This window comes from Dendrobates tinctorius, unplaced genomic scaffold (assembly GCF_039654945.1).
Source record: "Dendrobates tinctorius isolate UK_male_01 unplaced genomic scaffold, ASM3965494v1 ptg000032l, whole genome shotgun sequence".
Lineage (NCBI taxonomy): Eukaryota > Metazoa > Chordata > Amphibia > Anura > Dendrobatidae > Dendrobates > Dendrobates tinctorius.
Genome location: NW_027361700.1, coordinates 3,131,588 through 3,153,278, shown reverse-complemented (window position 1 = coordinate 3,153,278; position 21,691 = coordinate 3,131,588). Strand labels below are relative to the sequence as shown.

At 48.6% G+C, this 21,691-nt stretch overlaps 1 protein-coding gene across 2 annotated transcripts in view; it reads right to left on the bottom strand.

The window, feature by feature from the left end:
* The window catches only part of PLEKHH3 (pleckstrin homology, MyTH4 and FERM domain containing H3), a 113,487-nt gene that overhangs the window by 12,940 nt on the left and 78,856 nt on the right, over positions 1-21,691 (bottom strand). For both annotated transcript variants that reach the window (XM_073572313.1, XM_073572314.1), the window contains exon 7: positions 1,056-1,353. In XM_073572313.1, coding sequence (XP_073428414.1) covers positions 1,056-1,353 — 298 coding nt within the window. The remainder of the gene's footprint in view (positions 1-1,055; positions 1,354-21,691) is intronic.

The window sequence follows — 21,691 nt, the reverse complement described above, 5'->3', positions numbered from 1 at the left end:
AGTTTGTTACTTTGTGGTTGAGTTGTGGTTCCTAAATGCTCATGGAATATTTGGGAGGGAAGAAATTTCACCAACTGAATTGGTACACCAGTGACAACCTATTATAGGACCACACTCGAATTCAGTGAGCTTTTGAGGACGACCCATTCTTTCACAAATGTTGGTAAAGGCAGAGACCGCATGGCGAGGGGCTTAAGTTCATATATCTTTGGTAATGGTGTCCATATTAGTATATCAGCTTCCTACAGAATGGGTGATGAATGTATGATCACTAGGAATCCAACAACTGAAACCACCATTATAATTAGAACGGTTGTCCTAAGGTTATCTGGAGCAGTCATGAACAAGTGCGTCTATAGGAGGGATGGTTACGCATGAGCACCACAGTTCCATTCAGACAGTGGACTTTGGTTTCTCTGTTCTCGGTATTAGGTCACGGTCAGTATTTGGTCAGTATTTTACCTCAGTATTTGTATGCCAAATCCAGGAGTGGGTGATAAATACAGAAGTGGTGACGTGGTTCTATTATACTTTTCCTCTGATTGTTCCACTCCTGACTTTGACTTACACATACTGAGGTAAAATACTGACCAAATACTGAGGTAAAATTCTGAACATGTGAAAGTGGCCTCCAATGTGAATCCAAGCTCCCCCAGCGATCATAGCTTTATCATCTGTGCTCTAGATTGTATGTAATCAGTAAGGTAGGGCAAACTTTACCTACCATCACTTATCAAGATCTGATTTTCACTGATTATCCTGTTATGTCCTATAGTCTGTATGCCTCACCCACCCTACACCTCAAATACATTTTTTTTTTACCAGGAGTCTCATTCCATTGATTCCATAATATAATGATAGTCTGCTTCTGGCCCAGGAAGACACAACGGACAGCTTGAAATCTACATTTGACACCTCGTAGTCATTGCATTAGTGTGCAAAGAGCTGGGGAGGGCTGCAATTTACAGGAGATGATTCACCATATTTGTCATTAAGTAATATCATAAGAACTAACTCAAGTCACCTTGATGGCTTATAATTGACTACTAATTTACCTGTGCAGGTGAAACTGTAGGAAGCGAAGGACAGCAGGACTGGGCAGGTAAGTGCAACTCATGCAAGTAAGCAGCTGCCAATATCGGAAGTCAGATACACTCCCTGGCTCTGGTGGATCTGTGGTTTGCTTTATAACCTGGCAGTAAACTTCATCTCGAAGAGGCCGAAGGTCTAGGCATGTCTGAAGAACCCCCTGCATTAGCGGAATAGGGTCTCGTTCATTCTCCATTTGCTGTAGAGAGTTAAATATCTTCACCGCTTCGTCTCGTAGAGCCGTGTATCCTTTGACATTATGGGCTGAAATAAGCAGAACGTGCATATTAGGGTTTTAAACACACTAGAGGGTAATGCTGATCTGTGACTTACACTAGTCTTAACATGAAATATATATAATTATTGACTATTTGCATTTGGGAAAATGCATTCTGCAAAATACATGAAAGGGGGCACTTAAAAGAGCTTAATAACCTTTCGAAACACATGAGTCTGGCAGAAGACACATAATTGCTTCCACAATTTCTCTTCAACCGTTTCACAAAAAAAAATTCAAGGTTTATAAGGTTTTGACCTATGGCCTAGAAGAAGGTATGGAAAATGGGTGCACAAACCAGTGGTTCTACTCTCATCCAGTGCTAGAGCATAATGGATTCTTTAGTCTCCATGTGTAACTAGCGATCTTACTGGCTCCCAGAAACAGATAATAGTCACATATCAGAATGTTAGAGTAGTTTAAATAAATGACAGCGAGCAGCTGATTGATGCAGGTCTCGCTTCTCCAGCAGGCTGCTATCAGGAAATATGGCATTATATTGAGGCTGTTGAAATGAATGGATGACTATAAAAGGCATGGATGCACCCGGTATCCCAGAAATCGTATGGAAAGTTCACCTCAGTAATTTCCATATGCCTTAAAATGAGCCTGTCAGTCAGCACAAAATGACTGTACAAAAAAAGCATTTATATATTTCTCTGCTGGGTGCTGTGGTGCACACCTGTAATCCTAACTGCTATGGGAGGCTTGGGCTGTGGGATCACTTGAGCTTGTCAGTTCTGGTCCGTTCTGTGCTAAAAACATATGTGACATGCACAAATGTGAACAAGTCGGTCGGACAGTGTTCACACCACCCACTGACTGAAACACAACAAGAAAACACAAAATGACAAATTTGCAAAAATACTCTGCAGTAAAAAATGACAGTAATCAGCAAGTGCTGGATAACAAATACAGGGTATTTAGTCGATACATGTCTTGTAAAAAATTTATGCCAAGATGCTCCACCTCGTCACGGTAACCCTTCACGGAGCAGTCCCTATCTAATGTATTTAAAACCTGAACATTTGAACAGTGTCTAAATGAACAGGACACAGACAGGCGCCTCCTGGTATGGGCTCGTGGTGTAAGACAGCTCATTTATGTGCATGTCACACAAGAGAGGGGTAGGGTCTCCCAAACCATGCAAAGCAAGGAAAAAATGGATTAAAAACATATGTGACATGCACAATACATTAGATAGGGACTGCTCCGTGAAGGGTTACCGTGATGAGGTGGAGCAGCTTGGTATACACTTTTTGCGAAAAACGTATCGACTAAATACCCTGTATTTGTTATCCAGCACTTGCTGACTACTGTCATTTTTTACTGCAGAGTATTTTTGCAAATTTGTCATTTTGTGTTTTCTTGTTGCCGTTCTGTGCTATGTGGATCAGGGGTCTTCTCTGTCCTCAGTATCACTGTGGTGTTTTTGTGCCAGCTGCTGGGAGAAACTACAGTAACGGAGGAAAGGGGTGTCCCTGGTCAAAACAAAAAAAAGAGGCATAAAAAAAGCATATAGTAATGGCTAAAAGTGTTGACACCCTTTGAAATTGTTCCCAAAAATGAAGTATTTCTCCCAGAAAATTATTACAATTACACTTGTTTTGTTATATACATGTTTATTTCCTTTGTGTGTATTGAAATAACACAAAAAAACAGAAAGTAAGGCAAATTGGACATAATTTCACACAAAACACCAAAACTGGTTTAGACAAAATTGTTGGCACCCTCAACTTAATATTTGGTTGCACAGCCTTTGGAATAAATAACTGCAATCAATCAACTGAAATTTTGGACCGCTCTTCTTTTGCAAACTGCTGCAGGTCTCTCATATTTAAAGGGTGCCTTTTCCCAACAGCAATTTTGAGATCTTCCCCAGGTGTTCAAAGGGATTTAGATTCGGACTTATTGATGACCAGTTTAGAACTGTCCAGCGCTATGTTTCCATCCATTTCTGGGTGCTTCTTGAAGTATGTTTGGGGTCACTGTTCTGCTGGAAGACCCACAGCCTAGGACACAAACCCAGCTTTCTGACACTGGGTTGTACAATGCAACCTAAACTCCTTTGGTATTCTTCAATTTTGATTCTCAAGCCCTCAGACAATTCTCTTCTCTTTTTGTACTTCATGTTTAGTGTGGCACACACAAAGAAAAGATTGAGTCAACGTCTCCCCCTTTTTATCTAGTTTCAGGTGTGATTTTTCATATTGGCCACACCTGTTACTTGCCACAGGTGAGTTTGAACAAGAATCACATGCTTGAAACAAAGCTGCTTACCCACAATTTTGGAAAGGTGCCTACTAGAGTTGAGCGACTTTTGTTTTTTTAGGGTCGAGTTTCGTTTCGTGAAACCCGACTTTTCCAATAGTCGGGTCGAGCAAGATCGGCCGATTATAGGGAAAAGTCGGGGTCGTCCCGAAACACGAAACCCAATGTAAGTCAATGGGGAATAAAAGTCGGCAGTGAGAGGAGGACAGGAAACTGTTAGGCGTCGGATTCCTGGCACTGCACAGCCAGACATCCTGCGGTCTCCCATTCTTCCTCGACCGCTCCGGGTGTTGCTCAGCAAACACGGCGAGCCAGGCTTGCTGCTCAGACTCGCTCTGGCAGCCTGGATGTTGCTGCCACCTCTGGTGCAGCAATGGCAGCGCAACCTGCTTTGCAGGGAACCGCTCCTGAGGCTAAGTCCTCATGCCGTGCTACTGGGCATGCCCGCAACTTGACCTCTCACTGGAGAGCAGGGGTCACATGCTCAGGTCCTGCGTCGGATCTGATTGGTCCTTCCCAAGCTAATGGAAGGTTCTGGAAGCGCATCGCTATAAAAAGCCCGCAGGGCGGCTCGGCGATGCGCTAGTGTAGACTTATCTTGCTATGTGTGTGAATGGTGACGGATGCATGGACTGGTGGCTGACTCAATATGAAACCCCTTCCCTCGGATAATACGATTGGTGACAGAGTGTGTTCTTAGGTCAGCACCAGGTAGAGGCAAGCTACGCCACAGTGCTCCTTCGCCTACACTAGCGTCCGTCGGTGCCCGGTCCTTGTGGCTATAGTTGCTGCTGCGCTGCATTAACAGCAGCTATTGGTGTTCGCGGCTGCGACGCCACACGCTGACTCCTGTGACGATAACAGGGCCAGCACCTTTGTATATATTTCTGGCAAGCGACTCTGTGTCTGAACAGAGCCGCTCCTAGCGTTCGGGTGACGTTAACCCGTGCGCACTACTTCACCTTCTGGTGCATCTGCCATTGCCCAGCAGCGGTCTTACTAACTACCGCACGGTGGACCCCGGGCGGCGAACGCACCTCTTATTATTTTATATCTGGTGCGTTCCTCCGACCATAACATTACACTAGCGCCAGGGTCTGGCTGGCAATGGCAGACGTGCAGCAGCTGCAGCGCTACATTCGGCAGCTGGAGAGCAGGTTGGCGGCTATCGAGAGCACCAACTCAGCTGCGAATGCTGCGCTAGCTGCCGCCCAGACGGTCGCTGAGGCCGTCTCACGTGTACCCACACTCTTGCCCTCGCCGACAATCTCTTCCCTCCTGCTCCCCGATAAGTTTTCGGGTGAAAGCGCCACCTGTAGGGGATTCGTCAGTCAGTGCTCCATTCACCTGGAGTTGCTGGCTGCACAGTTTCCTACAGAGCGGGCTAAGGTGGGCTGCATTGTCTCCTTATTGTCTGGCCGGGCATTGCAGTGGGCCACGCCATTGTGGGAACGTGATGATCCTGTGGTTCAGGGGCCTGCTCAGTTCCTCGCAGCTCTGAAGCAGGTCTTCTTAGGACCACGGGTCACGCACGATACGGCTCTCCAACTGTTGTCGTTAACACAAGGGTCACTCTCGGTTAGCCATTATGCTGTCCGGTTTCGGACATTGGCTTCCGAATTGGAGTGGCCGGACAAAGTATTAGTCCCAGTGTTCTGGAGAAGCCTAGCTGAGCACGTCAAGGATGCTCTAGCTACCCGAGATATTCCCACAACTCTGGAGGAATTGATCGCCGTCTCCACCCGTATTGATCTCCGGTTCACGGAGCGCGGGTTGGAGAGGACTCTATCCAGACGTAAAATTAACCTGGCTCCCACCTTTACCGAACCGCTGAGCCATTCCGCACAGGAGTCTCCACCGAGCCCATGGAGGTATCTCGCACCGGTACTAAGCCACGTCAGGTGCGGGGCTCCGTGCGCTGTTATCACTGCCAACACTTTGGCCACACGGCTGGCACATGTCCTCAGCGGCCGAAGGGACGACCCCGTTCCATGGTTGTAGGTGGTGGCCTGTCCCAGATGGAGTCCTTTTCGCCTAAGCCGGTATTCCGGGGTACCCTAGATAACGGTTCCTCCACCTGGGAGGCAGAGGTCACTCTGGATTCCGGGGCCGAGGGGAACTTTATGTCCTCGAGTTTTGCCCAGAGTCACACTATCCCTCTGGTATTACTCCCACAACCTCTGACCATCAGGGTGGTGGATAGGGCACCATTGCCGTCTCGAGTGACCCATCAGACGGTCCCACTCGGTCTCGCCATGTCCCCCTCACATCGGGAGACCCCGTCCTTGCTTATTATGCCTCATGGCATCGATCAGGTACTCCTTGGGGTTCCCTGGCTTCGTTGTCACTCCCCTCACATTGATTGGGCTTCGGGGAGTATATTGGGCTGGAGCAAGGACTGCGAGGGTAGGTGTCTCAAGGACAGTCTTCAGGTAGCGTCTACGGAGCTGCCTACAGACCTCTCCACGCTCCCTGAACCTTACCATCAATATGCGGACGTCTTCTCTAAGAAGTCCGCGGAGACACTCCCGCCGCACCGTCCCTATGACTGCCCGATTGACCTCCTGCCAGGCACAGAACCTCCTCGAGGTTGTGTTTACCCATTATCTCTCCCGGAGACGGAGGCAATGTCCCAATACATCCGGGAGAACCTGGCACGGGGCTTTATCAGGAAGTCTGTGTCACCGGCCGGGGCAGGCTTCTTCTTCGTTCCGAAGAAGAGCGGAGAGTTACGCCCTTGCATCGACTACCGGGGTCTCAATGCCATCACGGTAAAGAATAAGTACCCTCTCCCGTTGATCTCCGAGTTGTTCGACAGGTTGCGAGGGGCGCGACTCTTTACTAAGCTAGATCTACGAGGGGCATACAACCTGATCCGTATTCGCGAGGGAGACGAGTGGAAGACAGCTTTTAATACTCGGGATGGCCATTATGAATATCTGGTCATGCCCTTCGGCCTTTGTAATGCGCCCGCTGTCATCCAGGACTTCGTCAACGACGTCTTCCGTGACATGCTTTCTACCTGGTGACCTGGTGGTGGTCTATCTGGATGACATCCTCATCTTTTCGCCAGATTTGCCCACCCACCGGAAAGATGTCTGCAGGGTATTTGACCGCCTACGGGCGAATTCCCTGTTCGCCAAGCTGGAGAAGTGTCAGTTCGAGCAGGAGTCCTTGCCATTTCTGGGCTACGTCATCTCGGCCCAGGGGTTGGCTATGGATCCGGCCAAGCTGCAAGCGGTTATGGACTGGCAGGAACCCCATTCTCTTAAAGTGGTGCAGCGCTTTTTAGGGTTCGTTAACTATTATCGCCAGTTTATACCCCACTTTTCCACCCTGGTAGCTCCTTTGGTTGCTCTCACGAAAAAAGGAGCTAATCCTAAGGCGTGGACCGAACAGGTTTCTAAGGCCTTTTCCTCCGTAAAGTCCCACTTTGCAGGCGCTCCCATTTTACACCGTCCCGATGTGGATAAGCCGTTTATCCTTGAGGTAGACGCTTCTTCCGTCGGTGCAGGAGCAGTCCTTTACAAAAGGATGCTCAAGGTCGGAAGCATCCCTGCTTCTTCTATTCTAAGACCTTCTCACCGGCGGAGGAAAATTACTCCATCGGCGACAGGGAGCTGCTGGCCATGAAATTGGCTTTTTCCGAGTGGAGACATCTCCTGGAGGGAGCCCGGTTCCCCTTTCAGGTCTTCACGGACCATAAAAACCTGGTCTATCTTCAGGCGGCCCAATGCCTGAATTCCCGTCAGGCCAGGTGGTCGCTCTTCTTTTCTCGCTTCCGCTTCACCCTACACTACCTCTCCGGGGAGAAGAACGTCCGAGCAGATGCCCTCTCACGCTCGGTGGTCTCAGCGGAGGAGGGAGAAGCGGAGCCTCGGTTAATTCTCCCTCCGGAGAGTTTTACGACCGTGGCTCCTATCGCTCTCGAGTTGGTACCGCCAGGCAAGACCTTAGTGCCCCCTCGGCTACGGCCAGAGGTTCTTGCCTGGGCACATGCCTCCAGGCTAGGTGGCCATTTTGGTAATAAACGGACCACCGAACTCCTGGCAAGGTCATATTGGTGGCCGCATATGGCTCGAGACGTCAAGGCATACGTGAAAAAATGCGTCTCGTGTGTCCGGAACAGGCCCTCTAGACAGAGGCCGGCGGGGCTCTTGTTTCCCCTGCCAGTAGCGGATAGACCATGGGAAATGGTGGGCATGGACCTTATAGTTGGCCTGCCCAAGTCCAGTGGCAGTACGGTCATCTGGGTGGTTACCGACCATTTTTCCAAAATGGTACATCTGGTGCCACTCGCACGCCTACCCTCCGCCCGAGGTCTGGCCGTCCTGTTCATTAAGCATGTATTCCGTTTACATGGTATGCCGGACAAAATCGTAAGTGACCGAGGTCCCCAGTTTGCGTCTCGTTTTTGGAGGGAGCTCTGCAGCTTTCTCAGCATCGAGCTAAATCTGTCTTCCGCCTACCATCCCGAGACGAATGGCTTGGTCGAAAGGGCCAATCAGACCTTGGTCACCTATCTACGACATTTTGTCTCTGCCAGGCAGGATGACTGGGCATCCTTGCTGCCTTGGGCTGAGTTTGCCCTAAACAACGCGGTGGCCGATTCCACTGGTCAGACGCCCTTTCTCCTAAATTATGGTCAACACCCTCGCGTCCCTGTCCCAATGCCGGTGTCCTCTGCTGACTCCAGGGTGGCAGACTGGGCAGTGGAGGCCCGGGACATTTGGGATCGCACGCAGGATGCTATCCGGGCATCTAAAGAAAGGATGAGGGCGTCCGCCGACACGCATCGGCGACCCGCACCAAGCTTCTCCCCTGGCGACATGGTGTGGCTCTCCACCCGGAATATCAAACTGCGGGTCGAGTCTCCCAAATTGGCACCACGTTACATTGGACCGTTCAAGGTCCTCGAGCGACTTAGCTCAGTGGTCTACCGCCTGGCTCTTCCTCCACATTTGGCCATATCGGACGTGTTTCATGTGTCCCTCCTCAAACCAGTTCACATGGTCCGGTTTTCTGAACCATCCACCGGGTCATCAGACTTATCATCTGATGATTTTGAGGTTAACGCCATCGTGGGGCGCAGGTTTGTCCGTGGCAAAAAGTTTTATTTGGTGGACTGGAAGGGTCATGGTCCCAAAGCTCAGACCTGGGAGCCGGTGGAGAACATTCATGCACCGCTCCTGATCGCGGCTTTTGAGCGCAGTGAGGCGGCCCTAGGAGGGGGGGTAATGTTAGGCGTCGGATTCCTGGCACTGCACAGCGGGAATCCAGAGCCAGACATCCTGCGGTCTCCCATTCTTCCTTGACCGCTCCGGGTGTTGCTCAGCAAACACGGCGAGCCAGGCTTGCTGCTCAGACTCGCTCTGGCAGCCTGGATGTTGCTGCCACCTCTGGTGCAGCAATGGCAGCGCAACCTGCTTTGCAGGGAACCGCTCCTGAGGCTAAGTCCTCATGCCGTGCTACTGGGAATGCCCGCAACTTGACCTCTCACTGGAGAGCAGGGGTCACATGCTCAGGTCCTGCGTCGGATCTGATTGGTCCTTCCCAAGCTAATGGAAGGTTCCGGAAGCGCATCGCTATAAAAAGCCCGCAGGGCGGCTCGGCGATGCGCTAGTGTAGACTTATCTTGCTATGTGTGTGAATGGTGACGGATGCATGGACTGGTGGCTGACTCAATATGAAACCCCTTCCCTCGGATAATACGATTGGTGACAGAGTGTGTTCTTAGGTCAGCACCAGGTAGAGGCAAGCTACGCCACAGTGCTCCTTCGCCTACACTAGCGTCCGTCGGTGCCCGGTCCTCGGCGCCGACGCTTGCGGCTATAGTTGCCGCTGCGCTGCATTAACAGCAGCTATTGGTGTTCGCGGCTGCGACGCCACACGCTGACTCCTGTGACGATAACAGGGCCAGCACCTTTGTATATATTTCTGGCAAGCGACTCTGTGTCTGAACAGAGCCGCTCCTAGCGTTCGGGTGACGTTAACCCGTGCGCACTACTTCACCTTCTGGTGCATCTGCCATTGCCCAGCAGCGGTCTTACCAACTACCGCACGGTGGACCCCGGGCGGCGAACGCACCTCTTATTATTTTATATCTGGTGCGTTCCGCCGACCATAACAGAAACACACCTACAGTGCCCATATGAATGCCAAAAGCATCAATTCTTCTTACTTAAGCTTGTCAACCTTAATTAACTTCATAATACAAGTTACGCACTGAAAAATGGGGGTTATTTGGCTAAAGTTGTGGGGGGGTAGGGCTGGCTCCAGGTTTCCATGTGCCCTGGGCGAAAGAGCGCCCCTTTAACACATACCACAACTCATCATGCTCCGATACGGCAGAGAAATAGCGGTATAGTACAATGAAAAATACTTCACTTTTTACATCTCATGACGAGGCCCATCTATTTCTCCATACAGAATCATTGGTCCCATATAATGTTTGAAACAGTATATGATGAGCTCCACATAATGCTACAGTATATGTTGGTCCCCATGGATGAAGCTCCACTGTCTTATGGGCCCAAATAATGCTCCAAACATAATGGGCCCCATTTCTAATGCTCTAGTGTATAATGGGCCCTGTAAATGCTGCTCCAGTGTCTGATGTCCACCTTTGGAATGTTCCAGTGTATGGTGGGCCCCATCTATCATTCTCCAGAGTATAGTTCTCCCCAAAAATTGCTGTCCCAACATTGAAAACAATCAAATAAGTCTCCTCGTTAGGGAATCCCTGTACTAGTCTGGACTCCTCGTCGTCCCCATCTTCCATCTCACTGCATAGTATTTCAACCTTGCAAGTGCTGTGATCCTGAGCAAGCAGGGGGGGCCCACTCGTTGGCGACGGCACTGGCACAGGGCCCCTGATAGTACGGTGGTGTGTCTGATGGCGGGTGGGCCGAACCTGCACTTTAATCTGCAGCTTCCTCTTTGTCACCGTGTAAGATGGAACTGTATATGGGAAGGGTAACCTGAGTTTCATCAGGGTCAGATTCAGGCCGTGTAGCGTGCGAGGGGAATGTAGTGGTCTGGGTCAATGTACCAGCAGATTCATCGAGCAGTGGCTGGGCATCAGTGCACTTGTGTCGCCCCCAGGAGTACGGTCGCCACAGTGGCATTACCTTCCTCCTAGGGAGTGTGATTGTGTGATGTCATGCTTGGGAGCAACGAAGGATCTCTCTAGCAGGTTAACCGATTGGGCGGCGTTATTCCCAAGAGTCATGACCCTCCAAACAGCGTTCATGAAGGCAAAGTGTTTGTTTTACGTGGGCAGTATGGTTGCAAAGCTGAAACTTAAAGGACTGTCCAGAAGGGCACCACCAGGAGTGGAGCCTACGGTTAAATTCGACTCCACCTGGGAAACCTCAACCATGCCAGCTACAGAAAAGATGCACACATTGCAAGCTTAATTCCGTTAACGAACGAGACTCCGTCATGCCCCGCGGTCCGAGTCCGGCTTACTAGAGGGACACGTGAGGCTCTAGCACATGAGATTGGCCAATAACTGGTGTGTCATGCCCTTACATGTCCGTGGCTGCATGTGCACTACACTGAAAAGGCCAGCGTTTGTCGCTTACAGGTGCAGATAACCCGCTGAACAACGTTAGTGATGGGGATCACTGATTACAATTATTACCCGCGAACGATGATTTCCCAGTAAGTGCAGGTCAACCGCAGTTCCGGAATTAGGCCTAACCGTCATTCCTGAAAAAATGAAAAACTTACGTGTGCAAACCACAGGTGCTGTAGCTTGCTTAACAGCTCGCCAGCCGTTCTCACGCCCAGTATGGATTACACGTGATTGCACAAAGGTGAGAAAGGGTACCGTATCCCCGGATAACATGTATGGATAGCGTACACATTCAAAATATATGTCAATACATCAGGAGGCAGGCTCAGACGGTGTTAAGCCCAGTATGGCTTGCACGTGACTGCACAAAGGTGAGAAAGGGTACCGTATCCCCGGATAACATGTATGGATAGCGTACACATTCAAAATATATGTCTATACATCAGGAGGCAGGCTCAGATGGTGTTAGGCCCAGTATGGCTTGCACGTGATTGCACAAAGGTGAGAAAGGGTACCGTATCCCCGGATAACATGTATGGATAGCGTACACATTCAAAATATATGTCTATACATCAGGAGGCAGGCTTAGACGGTGTTAGGCCCAGTATGGATTGCACGTGATTGCACAAAGGTGAGAAAGGGTTCCGTATCCCCGGATAACATGTATGGACAGCGTACACATTCAAAATATATGTCTATACATCAGGAGGCAGGCTCAGACGGTGTCAGGCACAGTATGGATTTGACGGCCCAGACTACACAGCGGAGGAGCAGGGAGAGGTAAAGATTGCAAATGCTGGGGCCCTGCCCAAGCAAGGGGGGCCCACTCATGGGCGTCGGTACTGGCACTGGGCCCCTCATAGTACGGCGGAGTGTCTGACGGCGGGTGTACACCACCACCGTCAGAGACACTTGATTGCACTATGAGGGACCCTGTGCCAGTGCCTGTGCCCAAAAGTCGGCCTACCCACCTGTCCAGGGCAACGGCACTCGCACGGTGTCATGCGCTAGGTGGTGACCCCGGCCATGGGGGGGGGAGGCAGCACAGTTAGGGAGTTTTAGAAAGTGGCATATGTTGATGTTGGACATTCAGCTGATGCAAAAGGCGAAATAGGTCAAGTCCCAGGAAGAGGTGGACCAAAGCAAGCCATTTTTCTGTCACCCTATGTGTCATCAGGGGAAGGTGGGACAAAATCCTTGGAAACCCATGCATGGTTCATTTTAATGAAGGTTAGATTATCCACATTTTGGGTTGACAGACGGGTCCTTTTTTCTGTCAGGATTGATCCAGCTGCACTGAAGACTCTTTCCGATAGCACACTTGCAGCTGGGCAAGCGAGCTCCTGTAAGGCATATTGTGCCAATTCAGGCCAGGTGTCCAGGCCAGGTGCCCAATAGTCAAAGGGGAATGACCTGTGTGGGAGAACATCGATATGGGAGGAAAAGTAGTTTGTAACCATAGTTGACAACTGCTGTCTCCTGTCACTTTCCATCGATGCAGTATTACCAGTTGTGTGAGCGGTACTTGAAAAATCAGTCCACAACATTGTCATGAAACCCGTCTCCAACGCCACTTCTGCTGTGTGCACCATGAACACCTCTGCCAAGCTGCCCCCGGCCCGTACGGCTCGTGTGAGAACCATCACCGCTGCTGTGTGCTGGGAATGCCTCAAGCAACCGATTTACCAGAGATGCTTGTTTATTAGCCAATATTAGGTCAAGGTTCTCCTGTGGCATGATGTTTTGTAATTTGCCTTTATAGCGTGGATCCAGGATGCTGGCCAACCAGTAGTCGTCATCGTTCATCATTTTGGCAATGCGGGGGTCCCTTTTTAGGATCTGCAAGGCATAATCTGACATGTGGGCCAATGTTCCCGGTGTCAATGATGCACTGCGAGTGCTGGGTGGAGGAGCACTTTCTGGCAAATCCACATCCCTCCAGTCACGCACAAACCCTGTACCAGACCTTGCCACGCCAACATTTTCACTTGCCCCACGAGATGCATCCTCCTCCCCTAAGTAATCATCCCCATCATCATCCTCCTCCTCCTCTTCTTCCTCCACCTCGTCCAGGAGAGGTCCCTGAGCAGACAATGGCTGAATGTCATCAAGGATTCCCTCCTCTTCCTCCTCATCAACATTGGCTGCAGACGCCTGCTCTTTAAGGTGCGTCAAAGTTTGCATGAGCAGACGCATAAGTGGGATGCTCATGCTTAGGATGGCGTCGTCTGCGCTTACCAGCCGTGTGCATTCCTCAAAACACTGAAGGACTTTACAGAGGTCTTTCAGCTTCGACCACTGCACACCTGTCAACTCCATGTCTGCTCTCAAAGTGCCTGGCCGTGTATCCTCCCACAAATGCATTATGGCCTGCCTCTGCTCGCACAGCCGCTCCACCATGTGCAGGGTGGAGTTCCACCTTGTTGCAATGTCGATAATGAGGAGGTGGTTGGGAAGGTGGAGCAATCGCTGCAGCTTCTGCATACGAACGGAGTGTACAGGCGACCGGCGGATGTGCGCGCACAGTCTTCGCACCTTCTGGAGCAGGGCTGTTAACTCCGGATAATTTTTGAGGAAGCACTGCACCACCAGGTTCAAGGTGTGAGCCAAGCAAGGTATGTGGCTGAGTTTTGAAAGGGCTATGGCTGCCACAAAATTACGGCCGTTATCACTAACTACCTTGCCTGCCTCAAGATGTACACTGCCCAGCCATGACTCAGTTTGTCGCTTCAAGTACTCGGCCAGCACCTCGGCGGTGTGTCTGTCGCCCAAACACATCATCTGCAACACAGCCTGCTGACGCTTTCCACTAGCTGCTCGATAGGGGGACACCTCGTGTGCAACAGTGGCAGCTGCAGATGGAGTGCTCGTACGACTGCGCTCTGTGGACGAGCTTTCGCTTCTGGAGGAGGAGGGTCAAACGCCTACAGCCAACTGTTTCCTATACCGTGGGCTAGGCAGCACTGTCCCACCACCGCTGTCCCCTGTGGACCCTGCATCCACCACATTAACCCAGTGCGCAGTGATGGACACGTAACGGCCCTGGCCATGCCGACTGGACCATGCATCAGTTGTGAGGTGCACCTTTCCACTCACTGACTGCTTGAGTGCATGCACAATGCGGTCTTTTACATGATGGTGGAGGGCTGGGATGGCTTTGCGAGAGAAGAAGTGGCGACTGGGTAGGTCATAGCGTGGTACTGCATAGGCCATGAGTTCGCGGAAAGCTGCGCTTTCCACCAACCGATAGGGCATCATCTCAAACGAGATTAGTTTGGCAATGTGGGCGTTCAAACCCAGTGTACGCGGATGAGAGACTGAGTACTTTCTTGACCTACTCATAGTGTCTGGGAGGGTGAGCTGGACTTGAGAGCTGCATATGGTGGAAGTAGCGGTGGACAGGGCGGACTGAGAGAGGGTTGATGATGGTGATGGAGTTGGTGTTCTTTCTGATGGCCTAGATTCAGTATTTCGTTGATATAACAGTGGGATTCCCTGACTGCTGTGGCCTTGCAACGACACCTCAACATTTGCTGCTGTGCTAACCGGTGGTCTTACAGTGGGGAAAACAATGTAGCGTTGCTGACTACCTTCTTTGTGATCAGTTGCACATGTGGCACTTGAGGTTTGGTGTTGTGTCCACGCTTGCAAGTGCATGGTGGCTAAATGTCTAAGCATGCAACTGGTATTCAAATTTTTCAGATTTTTCCCTCGGCTAAAGGTCTTTACGCACTTCTTACAGATAACCTTGGCCTGATCATGAGGATTTTGTTCAAAAAAGTGCCACACTGCACTCTTCCTACTTTGGCAGACATTTTGCGGCCTAGCACGCTGTGATCTTTTGACCCTCTGGACAAGCTGTCCAGCAACTCTTTTGATTTTTGGAACCTGTCTTTGGAGTGCTCCGGGCCTGCCAGATAACAGCTGTTGCGATGTCGATGTCTGCTGTGGATGCTCCTCATCTGAGCTATTGGAAGCAGCACCCTCTTCCCCCAATGGATGCCAATCTGGGTCAACAACTGGGTCATCCATCACCTCCTCTTCAATGTCATGTGCACCTTCCTCTGTGTCACCGTGTATGGTGGTATAGTGTGCGGGAAGGGGCACCTGAGTCTCATCAGGGTCAGAATCTGGCTCTGTACACTGCGAGGACAATGTAGTGCTCTGAGTGAATGTACCAGCAGAATCATCTATCAGCGGCTGTGCATCAGTGCACTCCATGTCAGATTCATCTTGGCCTGGGTATTTCACCATTTCACTTGATAATCCAGGCATGGTATGTGAAAACAGCTCCATGGAGTAATCAGTAGTATGGCCTGCGTCATCCTTCAATCTTGATTGGGGTGAAGGACACAAGGAAAGGTGTGGTTCATAAACATGAGCCTCCAATGATGACTCAGTGCTTTTACTTTTTACAACTTCAGAAGAGGAGGCGATAGAGCTGGAGGATGAGTCAGCAATGTAAGACAAAACTTTTTCCTGATGCTCTGGCTTTAAAAGCGGTTTGCCAACTCCTAGAAAACTAAGCCTTCGAAGCCTTATGGAGCCAGACGATGACGCAGGCTCAACACCTCCTGCATTCGGTCCTATTTTGCTCTTGCCACTACCATCAGATCCACCACCAACACCATCATTACCAGCTGCCAACCCCCGCCCAATTCCACGGCCTCTTCCACCAGCCTTCCTCATTTTTTGTAGAAATGTAGACAAAATCCAACAAACTATATAGTAATGTAAAACAAGGTACAAGGTGTCTATAGGACAGGGGAGATTTTGAATTTCTGCACACACTTGTGGACACTGGACACTTTTGGATTGTGTGAGGCCCACTGAATATCAGAGTGCTATGTCACAGGCTCGATGGCACAGGTGTGAAAAAAGTGACTACAGGATAAGGGAGATTTTGAATTTCTGCACACACTAGTGGACACTGGACACTTTTGGATTGTGTGAGGCCCACTGAATATCAGAGCGCTATGTCACAGGCTCGATGGCACAGGTGTGAAAAAAGTGACTACAGGATAAGGGAGATTTTGAATTTCTGCACACACTAGTGGACACTGGACACTTTTGGATTGTGTGAGGCCCACTGAATATCAGAGAGCTATGTCACAGGCTCGATGGCACAGGTGTGAAAAAAGTGACTACAGGATAAGGGAGATTTTGAATTTCTGCACACACTAGTGGACACTGGACACTTTTGGATTGTGTGAGGCCCACTGAATATCAGAGAGCTATGTCACAGGCTCGATGGCACAGGTGTGAAAAAAGTGACTACAGGATAAGGGAGATTTTGAATTTCTGCACACACTAGTGGACACTGGACACTTTTGGATTGTGTGAGGCCCACTGAATATCAGAGCGCTATGTCACAGGCTCGATGGCACAGGTGTGAAAAAAGTGACTACAGGATAAGGGAGATTTTGAATTTCTGCACACACTAGTGGACACTGGACACTTTTGGATTGTGTGAGGCCCACTGAATATCAGAGCGCTATGTCACAGGCTCGATGGCACAGGTGTGAAGAAAGTGACTACAGGATAAGGGAGATTTTTGAATTTCTGCACACACTAGTGGACACTGGACACTTTTGGATTGTGTGAGGCCCACTGAATATCAGAGCGCTATGTCACAGGCAGAAATTGGCTAGTATATCACAAACTACAAGGTGTATGTAGAATTGGGCAGAATAGGAATCTCCCTAGAGTGTAGGTCTGTAAGAACGGAACAAGTCCTCCACTTATCCTTCCACAGTGACACACAGATAGCTTCACTGTGGCCGTGATAACAGCCGTTACACGGTACTGAGAGGAGCGTGCACGTACACGGCTGTCCGGTGTACGTAAAATTGTCAAGCTCCGTGTTTTTTAAGTATACGGACTGACACACGCTGTCTCTCTATAGTTTTGAATGTGATCAAACAGCAAATATATTTAACTGTTTTTAAGCTAGACAAAACTAGTAGGTGCAGGTCTGTAAGAACGGAACATGTCCTCGACTTATTCTCACAGAGTGACACACCGATAGCTTCACTGTGGCCGTGATAACAGCCGTTACACGGTACTGAGAAGAGCGTGCACGTACACAGCTGTCCGGTGTACGTAAAATTGTCAAGCTCCGAGTTTTTTAAGTATACGGACTGACACACGCTGTCTCTCTATAGTTTTGATTGTGATCAAACAGCAAATATATTTAACTGTTTGAAAGCTAGACAAAACTAGTAGGTGCAGGTCTGTAAGAACGGAACATGTCCTCGACTTATTCTCACAGAGTGACACACAGATAGCTTCACTGTGGCTGTGATAACAGCTGTTACACGGTACTGTGTGAGGAACGTACACCGCTGTATGGTGTGAAAAAATGCACGCTCAGTACCTCAGCAGGACAAAAAAAAAATTGGGATTGCTTTTAAAAAAGCAGTTTGCAGAGCAGTGGGTAAACAGCAATGCAGCTGTCAGGAAGCCTTAGAAGGCAGCCTAACATCCAACACCGCTGATCCACCACAATATAGCCTCCCCTTGCACTGCACACACAGTGACTGGTGTGTTGTACAGGCAAAATCGCTAGCAGCAGAAGCAGTTTTTTTTTCTTCTTCCCTGCCTAACGCTCTACCTACAGAATCAGCAGCAGCAACCTCTCCCTATGCTAAGATCGGCAGAAGTAAGATGGCGGTCGGCGTGCACGCCCTTTTATAACCCCTGTGACGCCCACCAAAGCAAGCCAATCACTTGCATGCCCTTCTGAAAGATGGTGGTGACCCCTGCCTATGTCATCACGTTGCCCACAGTGTCCGTGGATCCTGATTGGCTGAAAAAGAGCGCAAAACAAACTTTTGAAACGCGACTTTGGCGCGTAAGTCGCCGACCTCGTGGCCGACCTCATCCTAGGGTCGGGTTTCGTTTCATGAAACCCGACTTTGCCAAAAGTCGGCGACTTTTGAAATTTTTCGACCCGTTTCGCTCAACTCTAGTGCCTACAATTTTATTAAGCCCATTTTTGCAGTTTTGCATGAAAGTATGTCCAATTTGCTTTTTTTCCCCCACAGTTTTATCATATTCCACTACACACAAAGGAAATAAACATGTGTAACAAAACGTGTAATTTCAATAATTTTTTGGGAGAAATACTTCATTTTTTGGAAAAATTTCACGGGTGGCAACACTTCTGGCCATGACTGTATGTGCTTGGTACACCCTTGGCATGACCGAACATTCCACTACACCTCAGCTACTAGTTTACCATATATCTCTTCCCTCCTCTTACTTGATAAATAGCTCTGGCTTTACAGGAACCAGAGGAGGGAGGAGGTAGATAGAGACCAAATCTGAAGGAAGGTGGACTAAACTGCTTGGCCATGCCAAGGGTGCACATATTGCTTGTGCTTTGTACACTCATTTTGTGCTGACAGATTCCTTTAAAAGGGGTTGTCCTAATGCAACAGCCAATATAATTTCACGCATTTCTACTAGGCCGCTGTATAGAACAAATTTGAGGAATCAAAGAACCGTTTCTGAGAAAAGGCACAAATGTGGTAAAAATAAAATGAGAAATGAAGTGTGACCAGAAGCTTTCATTTTAATATTTAATATGGGATGTTTGCACTGCTTTGTCTGCCAGACTGGAGGGAAGGAGCAGAGACAAGGGATCAAAGGACAGAGAATGACTAAGACATTTCCAAATTCCCTGGCGTCTGGGGTCCACATCAAAAGACAATGATTTCCTTATTAGCTGGAGTTGGAATCCCCCAAGTGACATGCTACATGTGCGGTAAATGATCATTTTATGATCAAATTATAGATTACCAGTAATATTTCGGTCATCGTAGAGGCGCTTGGCATCTTAGTTTGCATAATGAGAGCCTATGTATGATTGTATTTCGCTGTTTTTTTTTCAGCATTTTTCAGATCTGGAGTGAAGCTGACCACCAGCAATCACTAGAAAGAAGGGGAGGTGAAGCATGCAGCATTTAGAGAGGGTGGCACTGTGGCTCACTGGTCAGCACTACAGCCTTGCAGTGCTGGGGTCCTGGGTTCAAATCATCTGCAAGGAGATTATAGGTTCTCTCTGTGTTTGCGTGGGTTTCCTCCGGGTACTCCGGTTTCCTCCCACATTCCAAAGACATACTGATAGGGAATTTAGATTGTGAGCCCCAATGGGGACAATGATGATAATGTCTGTAAAGCACTGTGGAATTAATGGCGCTATATAAATGAATAAAATAAATATGCTTTACAAGAGCATTCTGGACCATAGCCAGAAAATGATAGGCTCTGGCTCAAAAACTCCTATAGGAGGGCTTTCTAAGCATGCTAAGATCTTGGAAAATGTCACTGTCAGGGAGAGGGAGGAGGTGAGCTGTGACATCATCTGTTGTATGCGGTTCTAGTGTGTGACCCTGCCTGCAATGATAACTAAATTCGAAAAGAGAGTTTTACAGAACAGAAACAGACAATATTTCTGCCTGTATTTTTTTCATTATAAATAGTATAGAAAATAAAAATATAAAGAATATATTTTACATTACAACTACCCAACCAGCATAAAACTGGAACTAACCTCTTTATTTTATTGATATATAATGAAGTGAGACAGCAGTAAAGGTGGCCATACATGTGAGAAAGCTGCTAGCCAAACACTCAGCCAAGATAAAACAGCTCGCAGGGCATCCATGGCAGCAGCTTATCCTAGATGTGTGAGTAAGGATCTTCCAATTTTTTCACATGATTTACAAGTAAGGGCCCCGTCACACATAGCGACTCACCAGCGATTCAGACAACGATATCAACTTGTCAGGATCGCTGGTGAGTCGCTACCTGATCGCTGGTGAGCTGTCAAACAGCCGAAGCACCGCCCGATGCTTAGAAACCCTGCGTTTACCTTAGTTACCAGCGCGCTGATCGCTGGTCTCCCGCCTGTCACACGCAGCGATGCGTGCTGGCCAACAGGAGACCAGCAATCAAAAAAATGTCCTGGCTATTTCAGGACGATCAGCGATTCCTGGCAGGGGGGCCGGTCGCTTGTCAGTGTCACACACAGTGATCTCGCTGGTGAGATCGCTGTTGCGTCACAAAACTTGTGACTCAGCAGCGATCTCGCTAGCGAGATCGCTATGTGTGACAGGGGCTTAAGTATATCAGGTCATTGGGAACTAGTAAAGTTTATCTTATAGATGCAAATACAGGTGTGCATATCTAGAAACTGCCTGCTATAATACTCATTCAGAATTGAGAGTCCTCAGTGGTTGATACCTTTTAATGGCTAACTGAAAAGATGGTAACACATTGCAAGCTTTCGAGACTACTCAGGTCTCTTCATCAGGCATAGACTAATACAAAATCTGAAGGGTCACATATTTATGCACAATACAGCACAGAAAAAATGCAATAGATGAGTCAAGTGACGTGAAGCAGAATTATGATTATGGGAGAGGGAGAAACATAAATATTGCTCCAGTTCATAGATAAGGAGTCTGGATGTTTTATTGTCCTCTGATTTGGGTCTCCTAATGTGTTGTGATGCCCCCACAAGGTTTTAGGAGCAAATTCCTTAATTTGACAACAAGATCTATCTACAGGAGACTGGCACAGCTATGGGAAGTAAAATGGCTCCACAGTATGCAAATCTTTTCATGGCCAAGCTTGAAAGCGACTTTTTGTCCTCATGCCCCATCAGGCCCCTGGCCTACTACCACTTCATTGATGATATTTTAATCATCTGGACGGAGTCTGAGCAACAGCTAAAGACGTTCCACGAACAGTTTAATCAATTTCATCCCACCATCAATTTAACACTCAACTACTCCAGCACTGAGATTAACTTTTTGGACACCATCATTAAGCTAAAAAACAATGAAATAGAGACATCCATGTATCAGAAGCCAATCGACCGTCCAACAAACCTTAAATGGGACAGTTTCCATCCAAAACACATAAAGAACTCTATTATCTACAGCCAAGCCATCAGATACAATCGTATATGTTCCAACACCATGGATAGAGACAAACACCTTGGTCGCCTCAAAAAGACCTTTTTGAATCAGGGCTGCCATCCAAGAACAATTGAAAACCAAATTACAAGAGCCACCAGAATGTCAAGGAATCACCTGCTACATTACAAAGCTAAAGAAGAAAATAACCGGGTGCCTCTAGTAGTCACCTAGAACCCAAATCTGGAAGTGCTAAGGGGAGCTGCACGGAAATTACAACCTTTACTACAAAAAGATGCCAGATTACAATCCATTTTTCCAGACCCCCCACTACTGTGCTTTAGGCAGCCCCCAAATCTAAAAAGCATCATTGTCTGAAGCTCCCTGTCCTCTCCAACAGCTGGAGGAACTTTTCCTTGCAACCAGAAAAAATGTAAAACCTGTCCATCTATAATGACCACGGACAAGATAAAGATCCCCAATTCACATCAGGAACCATCACATCCCAGGTACTTTCAGCTGCATTACATCTAATGTGGTGCACTTAAT